At 46.4% G+C, this 10406-nt stretch overlaps 1 protein-coding gene across 1 annotated transcript in view; it reads right to left on the bottom strand.

The window, feature by feature from the left end:
• Window positions 1-10264, bottom strand: part of FANK1 (fibronectin type III and ankyrin repeat domains 1) — an 80243-nt gene extending 69979 nt beyond the window's left edge. The window contains exon 1 of the mRNA XM_027855906.1: window positions 10209-10264. Within this exon, the coding sequence (XP_027711707.1) occupies window positions 10209-10221 (13 nt within the window). The 5' untranslated portion in view covers window positions 10222-10264. The remainder of the gene's footprint in view (window positions 1-10208) is intronic.
• Between the last annotated feature and the right edge of the window lie 142 nt (window positions 10265-10406).

Genomic DNA, 10406 nt, shown 5'->3' on the forward strand with positions numbered 1-10406 from the left:
CTTCTTGAGCACCTATTAAGAACAAGCTATTGAGATAACAGCTATAGGAAATGGAAAGGTGAATCCCATGGTGGGATCTCTTAGACTAAAACACTATGGGGGAATGTAGCCCAGGAGGGATGGGAGCAGGGTTGTGCTGGTAAATGTTTAACAATCAGCTCTCTGAAACTAGATCTAGATTCAACACACTTCTAAATTTAAATCACACCATTAACAGTTTTCTCCATCGGGCTCTTATGTCTAGACAATCAACAAAACCGTCAAAGTGAGCCCTGATGTGTAGTTGGCTGACTGCTGAGGTATAAATGCTCACATTGAAAATTCAACCATCTGGCAAAGAATAGGAAATTGAGGGAATGCCCATCCATTGGGGAATGGCTGAGCAAGTTGTGGTATATGAATGTAATGGAATACTATTGTGCTATAAGAAATGATGAACAGGCTGACTTCAGAAAAACCTGGAAAGACTTGTGTGGACTGATGCTGAGTGAAGTGAGCAGAACCAGGAGAACATTATACAGAGTAACAGGTTGTGCGATGACTAATATTGATAAACTTAACCCTTCCCAGCAATACAAGGATCTAAGACATCTGCAAAGGCCTCGTGATGGAAAATGCTATCCACATCCAGAGAAAGAACTATGGAGTTTGAATGCAGACTGAAGCAGATTATTTGCTATTTTTTTTCTGTTTTGTTTTGTTTCCTCTTTCTGGTGGTTCCTCCTATTGGTTCTAATTCTTCCTTACAACATCACTAATGTGAAAATATATTTAATAGGAATGTATATGTATAGCCTATATCAGATTATGTGCCATCTTGAGGAGGGAGGCAGGAATAAAGAAGGAGAAAAATTTAAAACTCCAAAGCTTATGGAAGCGATTGCTGATAAATCAAAATAAATTAATAAAAATTTTAAAAAAGAAAATTCAACCATTGCTACGGTAAGACAGCTCAGTTGGCTCCTGCATACCAGAGGAAGGGAGTCTCTCAAGAAGGATATTCTAAAGGCACAAAGAAATGATCCAGATGAAGAGGGGAAAGGGTGGCTGTCTAAAGAGACCAATGTGGATTTGCAGGGGACTAATTCAGTTGAGCATCTAAGTGAAGTGATGACACATGGAAGGCCCAAGGCCCATGGGTCCCACTCATGTAGAACTATGGCAGGGGAAGAGGCTTCAAGAGCCATCGTGACCTAAACAAGAATGAGAAAGAGACGGTGAAAAGCCTTAAATGATGAAAGAGACTGTACCATCAAGGATCCGGAGAAGGGGAGTGATGTGGCCACATCTGTGTGTCACAAAATTCATTTTGGCAGCTTCGGGGCTAGAAATATGGAAAGCCATTCATTTCAATTAAACAGGCATTTCTTAGAAGGTACCGTGCTCATCTGCCAAACAGACCCTGCCCTCAAGAGGTTCAAATCCTTGGGTGGGGGTGGGGAATTACGTCCCAAGAAAAGCAAAGTGATTCTAGGAAGGAAGGAGTGCCAATAAGTGGGGAGGATCAGGATATGTCCAGCGTGGCAGGTGGCACATAAATCTCAACGGAAATTAGGGATTCTAAGACATCGAGATAAAGAGGAAGTGCACTCCAGGTCTGGGAACCACCTCTGCAAAGGTCTGGAGGTGGGAAATCTGTTGCGTCCCAACAACATCAACATAGTGAACATCTACCATGGGCCAGGCACGACCTCAGATGGCAGGGTGCAAAGACAAAATGAAACCATTTCCTGACCTCAAGGAGCTTACTTTCTCCTCTTAACAAACAGTTCCTTCTGCTGTTCCAATGGAAAAGCCGGAGAGCTGGACAATAATAGTTGTCTTAGCTGATCACTAAATGACCAGACTAAAAAAATCCATAGATATTAAAGGCTTGATGACCTTTCACCTGAAAAGATGGGGGGAGGGGTTAGTGGACATTAAGCTTAATGTGCATCAACAGCATGATATGGCAGCCAGAAAGCCTCACGAGATCTTAGGCTTCCTTAAGGAAATAGTGTGTGAAGGTCTAAGGTAGAGTGTGTTTAGGTCTGAGGATTCCATTTTAGGATGGATACTGAGAAAATAGAGAGCAAACAGCTAGGCAGCTAGGTGGGGGGGGGGAGTGGATAAAGCAAGACTTGAACTCAAAATCAGCCTCAGACACTTACTAGCTGTGTGACCTTGGACAGGTCACTTCACTGTTGCTGCCTCAGTTTCCTCATCTGCAAAATGAGGATGATAATAGCACCCACCTGGCAAGATTGTTGTGAGGATAAAGAGCTGGTGTTTGTGAAGTGCTTAGCACAGTGCCAGGCACACAGTTAGCTTTTCCTATTATTAAATGAGATGGTGATGGACCTTAAGATCATATATATGAGATTCTGTTGAGGGAACTAGGGATATTTACCCTCGAGAAGAATCGATGGGTAAGCTTTCTATTAAACCCTGACCATGTGTCAGGCACTGTGTGGGGCCATTAGAATCTCCATTGAAAGATGAGAGGATGATTGGAGATGAGAAGACTTGGGGGAGAGGGACCCCATCACTGTTTTTGAGTGATTGAAGAGCTGACATGTGAAAGAGGGATTGGACTTTGTCTAAGTGATTTATCCTCTTTTAATCTGATCTCCTTCATTCCTCCCAAACAGATTTTTTGTCCCACAGATCACCGAGGCTCTTGCGGATGTCCTCTTCTCTCCTCAAGCCAAGCCTCCAACAGCACTGTCTCCTCTGACCCTCCCAGCTGAAAACTTCATACTTGAACTTTATCATGTACTGCAGACATGCCTCATTCTCCCCCAACCTTAAAAAATCCTCACTAGATCCCACCACCCTCACTGGCTGGCATCCTATAGCTCTCTTTCCTTTCTCAGTCAAACTCCTTGAAAAAGCCATCTTCACCCAGTGCTTTCACTTTCTCTCCTCTCCTTCTCTTCTAGGTCCTCTATGAGGCTCTCTCCAAAGCTATCAGTGATCTTCACTGCCAAGTCAAATGCATCCTTCTTGACCTCTCTGTAGTGGTCAACACCATTAACCACCACCTCCTTCTGGATTCTCTCTCCCCTCTTGTTTTTCCAGACCCTGCCCTCTGCTGATTCTTCTCTTACTGGTCTGATCACTTCTTCTTGGTCTCCTTATCTTTGCACATGCTGTATCCCCCCCCCCAATAAAACCTAAGACTGCGAAGGGTATAGACTATTTACATTTGATCTTGCTATCGCTGGGACCTTGCACAGAAGAGGCATTGAGTAACAGTGCTGAACTGCTGTCTTCAGGTATTTGAAGGACTATCACTAAAAGAGAGAGATTAGATGGTTCTCCTTGTGATGGACAGCGAGTGTGGAGGAAAACTGAGGCCTGAGGCAAGGAAAAAAAATTCCCAATAATCACAGCTCTCCAGCATAAAATGGACTGTCTCAAGAGGTAGTGAGCGGTTGTTGTCTTTGTTCAGTCGTTTTTCAGTTGTGTCCAATTCTTCATGACCCCATTTGGAGTTTTCTTGACCAACATACTGGAGCAGCTTGCCGTTTCCTTCTCCAGCTCATGTTACAAGAGGAGGGTCCTGAGGTGGACAGGGTTAAGTGACTCGCCCAGGATCACTGAGCTAGTAAGTAACTGAGGCCAGATTTGAACTCAGGTCTTCCTGACTCCAGGCCTGGAGTTCTAACCACTGCGGTGCCTAGCTGCTCCCTCAATAATGGAGGTCTTCACACAAAGAGCGGAGTTTTGCTTGTTGGGTATGATGCAGTCAGAATTCTTTTTCGGTACCATTAAAGGGCCTCTGCATTCCCTTTCATCCCAGAGGTTTGGTGATTCTGTAAAGAATGAAACAGTCTCTGGCATGATTGACAGCAGAATCGCCCTCTGGGCAGTACTGTAATGACAGCACTTAGCAAATTGTAGCCTAGAAGGAAGGCGGTTTCTTATTCCTTCCAACATGATGCTGAAGAGGCACAGCATTCTGGGAAGTGAAACGCTCCAAATACAAAAGGCCTGACATGGCAAAGTGCATTACAGAAGGAAGCCATTCTCAGACTGTGCCTGAAGCAAAGCCAAAGGGTTAATTCGGACCCTGGTCGCATCTGGTCAGAGACCGAGAGCCCGGTTTCCGACATCTCCTCTGATGGGACTATTGAGGTAACACCAGAGGTGTCCATCCCAATAACATCATCTTGGGGATCTCGGGCACGTTTTAAATGGCCGAGGTGAGAGGTCTGACTCATCATTGGCTTCGACACGGAGCTAAGTCATAAGCTGTAGCTTTCCTTGTAAAATGCAAGTGGTTTCTTGGTCACTCACTTCAGGTTAACCTGATACAACCGTGCATGGGTACATATTTCAAGCCATCCTAAACTAAATTAACCCTCTAAGCCCCCAAATTTTGAAGCAAGATGCCTCCCAGTCACCACTAACCTTACTTTGTCCTGGACATATGATGCTTCCCGCCACCTGCAGTTCACTTTAGCTAACATCCCTAAATGTGCCACAATTCTTTAAAAGCTTTTCCTTTAGAGGACAGTGAATTGGATCTGCTTTTTGCAAAGTGCTCTACACTACAGAGGTGACTCAACTGTCATGACTCCTGCTTGAATGTCACCTGCTCACCTGCTCACTTCAATTCTCCATTAGAGGGGCGCGAAGCCCCATAACTGAGACTCAGTAGCTTTTTTCTGGTCTCCACCTGTGACTTCATCATTGTAAGGAATTCTCCATGTGTGATGTGAACTCATCCCACTGACACAGACTAGCAGCTAACCTGTACCTTGGAGTCTTAGTTACCTATGGCAGTGAAAGGGTAAATGGTCAAACTGCTAGTATTTCTCAGAGGCAGGACGTGAGTCTGGGTCTTCCTGACCCAGCAAGTGACTGAATATGTGGGGTCCAGTATTCCCAACCTGGGAGGCTGAAAAGATGGCGGTACCCTCAGCAGTAGTTGAGAAGCATGGATGAGGGGAGAGCCTGGCGGGTTGGGGTGGGGGAGATGATCACCTCTGCTTGGGATATGATCACTTTGAAATGCCTATTGGATGTTCAGTTTAAAATGCACTGCATGCAGTTGGTGACATGGGACTAGGGCTCAGGAGAGAGACTAGGTCTGCATAGACAGATCTAAGAATCAATTGCACGGAGAATCCAATGAGATCACCAAATATGAGAGAGCAGAGACAGAACAGAGAAAGCCCAGAATGGATGACTGAGGGGCACCCACAGTTAGAAAACATGACAAGGATACAGATCTGGCAAAGCAGACCGAGAAGAATCAGCAGAGAGCAGAGTCCAGAAAACCAAGAGGGGAGAAAGAATCCAGAAGGAAATGGTGGTTAATGGTGTTGACCGCTACAGAGAGGTCATTCGACGTGGCAGTGAAGATCACTGACAGCTTTGGAGAGAGCAGCCCAGGATGACTAAGGAGGGCTGAGCCTCATAGTGGACTTAGAAGAGAAAAAGAGGAGAGAAAGTGAAAGCACTGGGTGTAGATGGCTTTTTTAAGAAGTTTGACTGAGAAAGGAAAGAGAGCTATAGGGTGCCAGCCAGTGAGGGTGGTGAGATCTAGTGGGGATTTTTTAAGGTTGGGGGAGAATGAGGCATGTCTGCAGTACATGATAAAGTACAAGTATGAGGTCCTCAGTTGAGAGGGTCAGAGGAGACAGTGCTGTTAGAGGCTTGGCTTGAGGAGAGAAGGGGACATCTGCAAGAGCCTCGGTGATCTGTGGGACAAAAAATCAGTTTGGGAGGAGTGAAGGAGTCAGAAGGCCCACCTGAGATCAGATTAGAAGAGGATAAATCACTTAGACAAAGTCCAATCCCTCTTTCACATGTCAGCTCTTCAAGCACTCAAAAACATTGATGGGGTCCCTCTCCCCTAAGTCTTCTCATCTCCAATCATTCTCTCATCTTTCAATGGAGATTCTCATGGCCTCACACAGTGCCTGACACATGATCAGGGTTTAATAAAAAGCTTATTGGTTGATGGTGGTATGTCCTCTTCTGGATAGGCTCCAGCTAGTGTGTAGGGCTTATGTTTTAATCACCTTCCATCTCCCCATCACTTAGCTCAGCCTTCTGCATAGCAGAGATGCTTTCTGTAGGGTTGCTGGATGAATCAGGACTAGATGACTCACAAGCACCATGGCTTGGGACAAATAAAAGAGAAAGAATAAACCATGAGCTGCCACCTTCTACCTCACCCCTACAAACCACCCTTCAACATCACCACCATTCATAGCAACTGTACAAACAGCACTTCATCCGTGAGGAGGGAACATAGTTCCCTTTGCTGTGGAATACTTGTTTTTTAAGACCCCAGTGCTCATCTCCCACAAGGAAATCAAAGCTTGCATCCAGCTAGAAGAAGGACACGGAGACTAACCACACCGCTCCTGAAAAGTGCACGAACTGAATCTCTAACCATCAGAAGAATTTGTACCTCCATTTGATGTCTCCATTTTTAGTCCTTTGAACGGAGATTTCTAGCAACAAAGCGCTCCTTGCGAAAACCCCAAGCACGTGGGGCTGAAATGATGGGTGACAATCTCCTAGGGATCTGCTGTCTTCTCTTAAGAACAACTGTAAATCATTAGTAGAAGATGGCTCTGTGGTATCCTCACCAATGGCTTAGCTTGCAGTCAGCAAAGCTGGCTTAAGAAAAAAATAATTAAAGATGTAAATGCCAGCACAGGGGCTTCATTCCATGGCTCAAGATTTTGAACTCATTTAATTTGGCCTTTCCCTATGGAACCATTTCTCGGATCATTGACTTTTTATTATTCTGCAAATGGTAGTAGACCCCTATCATCATCCGGGTATTGCCAGAGCAGCGTCTGGCTGTGGGATTTGAGCAGTTTATGTTTATTTGATTTTAATGATTCCCTGTTAATAAAGGTCATGCCTAAAAGTAATAGAAAACTAAATGTGTGGAAATGTAATAGATAAGACTGACTTGGGGGTGATTTCCAATCTTCATGGTGGTACACTTAGATATATATTTACTCTTTAAGAGTAATTAAGTAGCATTCCTACTTGTCATCAGTTTACTGTTCTCTACTCAGCGATGCATGTAAAACGTCATTCTGATACCTCTCCACAACCTGGTGTCCAATACAAATGCTAGGCTTTGGAACCATTAAATAGAAATTTTTTTAAAAGCACAGAACTCCCAGGCTGAGCACTCCCTACACATTTATTCAGGAGGAAAAGCTTTGGTTTTGGTTTTTTTTTTCTTTTGGAAACTTCTCAGAAGCAGAATTTTCATTGAATGTGAATATTGCCCTTTTCAATGGTTTTGAATTACCATAAATAATAAGTATATCTCCAAGGTGAAGTTGGTCTCTCATTCCACAAAGCCATCTGTCTTTTTATCTGAGTCACCCAAAACTGATCTGAACAACGCACCTAGGTAGAAATCTGGAGCAAGGATCACATATCTTTAAAAAAAAAAAAAAAAGACTCTTTTGGATTCCTACAAGTAACATATGAGATAATATAACTTTGAGCAGGAAATAAGTATAATCACATTCAACATAATACAGTGAATATTTAAGATTGTGTTCCATGGGAAGAAAGTGTATGAGGAGACCCATGGCAAGAAACTCTTTAAAAAACCCCAGGTGAACATCCTAACATCCCGTTACTTTCTTTTAACCCTTTCAGTCTCTTAAGGCCGTTGGACGAACTTATCTTTGTTTGATTTCAGACAAAGCTTTTATTATTGCTGATCACCGGTCTGGGATGGGAAGGGGTTTAGACAGGCTGGCTCCAAAGTGCCTTTGAAAATCTCAGATTCCGGGGCAGCTAGATAGCACAGTGGATAGACCACCAGTCCTGAAGTCAGGAGGACCTGAGTTCAAATCCGGCCTCAGACCAAACACTTTACACTTACTAGCTGTGTGACCCTGGGCAAATCACTTAACCCCAATTGCCGAAAGAAAGAAAGAAAGAAAGAAAGAAAGAAAGAAAGAAAGAAAGAAAGAAAGAAAGAAAGAAAATCTCAGATTCTAAGATGTCTATTATGTTCTGAACTGGAGAGATTCAACAGAAGATATTCCCCTAAGACTCTTAAAGAAGCAAATATTATCACTCAATCAACAAGCACTTATTAAGCACCTACTACATACAGCAGTGTCCAGCACTGTGCTAGGCATAGTAGGGAAATAAAGACAAAAAAGAAACATTTCTTGCTCCCTAGGAAGAGAGCATTCTATCATATAAAAAACATAAATTTACATACAAGCCGTCTCAAAACAGGAAACCCTGATTCACAGCTTAGAGAACTTCATTAAAGCCTAGTTCTGCTGGAAAACAAATAATCTGGATAAAATGCCATCTTCTGTGTACAGACCCATTGAGCTCTGAGGACTTGCACTGCCCAAAGTCTACAAGAGGAAATGTCTTGGGGAGACAAACAGTGCTCTGAAATATGGGTTGAAAGGCCTCTGAGCGTATAGTTTCCATCTTAAGAAAAAAAGCTGCAGGAGAGTACTGCTTTGCAAAGACTCACAGAAAGTACACTAAGGCCGCGAGCAGGCAAGGTGGTGAATATCTGTTAGAACTAGTGGCAAAAACAATATGGCAAAAAAACACAGGGAAAATACTGTCAGTCCTCCCAGAGAGTTTCTGTCTGTTTTCCCCTTCCTACCACACCTCTGCCAATCAATCAAATGTTTTCTGGCCAATCACACCCCCAAAGTGTGGCTTTCCCCCCACCATCAGGCAACCTCCTAGTTAGCAGTCTGGAAATTAATGGAGGCTGAGCCTCATTGCCTGTTTAATTGCATAGAATCTGTAGGCTTGAGAGCCCTTTTAAAAAGTAATGAACCAAAAACACAGAAGAAAAAAAAAAGAAACATGTTTTGAGAAATTTCAACAAAGAAGCCATTCCAAGACTTGAGTGTTTTCTCTTCAGGATGCAAAGTGTTTAACAATGATAATAACAATGGTGATAGGGAACATTTATACAGCATCTACTGTGTGCCAGGCACTACACGAAGTGCTTTACAATTATTGTCACATTTAATAATAAGTACTAATGATAGCTAAAACTTAGTACTTATCATGCGCCAGGCATTGGGCTAAGAGCCTTACAAATAGGGTCTCATCTGATCTTCACAACAACCCTGGGAGGTAGGCGCTGTTATTATCCCCATTTTACAGTTGAGGAAACTGAGGCAAACAAGGGCTAAGTAACTTGTCCAGGGTCCTACAGCTAGGAAGTCTCTGCCTGTGCCTGCCCTCCAACACCAGGGTTCCTTACTTAGCATTGGATAGAGGCTGAATCCCACGCGTGTCTCCCCTTCTTGGGGTTCACTTTCATTGGCCATCCCAGGTCCCACCTTGAATGGGACTTGTCAGTCTGTGGCTTCCCCACGGCACCAAGAGTCCATTTCAGAACACCTGTTCTCCAAGGGGAGCTGAGATGCTCGGGAGGATGTGGTCCCTTGCCTCGGGGTGGGGGTGGGGGGTCAGGAGAGGAAGGCTCGGGAGGGTAGCACGTGGGGGCCCTGATCCCCCCCTAGTCCCAAGGTAACTTGGTCGGCTTTGCTGACATTTGTGGGGCCACGATGGTGGGTATCACCAAGCCACAAAGGTAGTCCCTGGCAGCATCACAGGGCTGGGGAGGAAGACGTGGAGAGACACCTGCCCTCCCCAGGTGCAGACACTGTGACAGGGGCCAGGAAGGGCCACATCGGATTGGGGCCCGGGCCCCAAAGAGCAAGGTGGCAGTTTTCTGTTGGGGGGGCGGGACCCCAGGCCCCGGGGCTGGGGGTCTCTCACAGCGTCCCTGGGCTCTGCCCTCGGCGGCTGCGCACCTGCCCAGGTGCTGACCCCTGTGAGGGCTCCGCGGGGGTGGGGGGGAGGGACACTGGGCCCGGAGCTCCCTCAGGTCTCCGTGCCCTTCCCAGTTCCCCAGCCTCCGCCTCCCGGAGGGCGCCCGGCTCTGCCACCTCCTCCCTGGGGACCCGGGTCAAGTCACGTCCGCTTTAGGCCTCAGTTTCCCCATCAGTAGCACGAGGAGCTTGGCCTCACCTTGGCCCGCCCCCCGCCTGCACCCCGACGTCCAGCGGGCCTCCGCCGCCTCGGCCATCCCGGACCTGGATGGCCGCTCCTAACGGCCCCAGGAGGGGCCACACCCTGGCGCGGTGAGTTGTGGTCCACTGGCCCCCGTCAGGGCGCCCTCCAGCTTATCTCAGCTATCCCCTCCCCCGGCCCTCCGGGGCCTCCCTCCTTACTTTGAGAATCCATGTCCGGCTGCTCGGGGGACCGGGCCCGAGCCCTCTGCCCCCCGCCTCGGCCCTGTAGTCTCACGCCAGTCCCGGCTTCCCTGCCGCCCTCCCACCCGCCCCCAGCAGCCGGCAGCGTGGCTCGTCGCCTTGGCAACGCCAGGGGGCGGGGCAGGCAGGGGGCGGGGCAGGCAGGGGGCGGGGCAG

The sequence above is a fragment of the Vombatus ursinus genome, unplaced genomic scaffold (assembly GCF_900497805.2).
Source record: "Vombatus ursinus unplaced genomic scaffold, bare-nosed wombat genome assembly UNPS02011353.1, whole genome shotgun sequence".
Taxonomy (NCBI): domain Eukaryota; kingdom Metazoa; phylum Chordata; class Mammalia; order Diprotodontia; family Vombatidae; genus Vombatus; species Vombatus ursinus.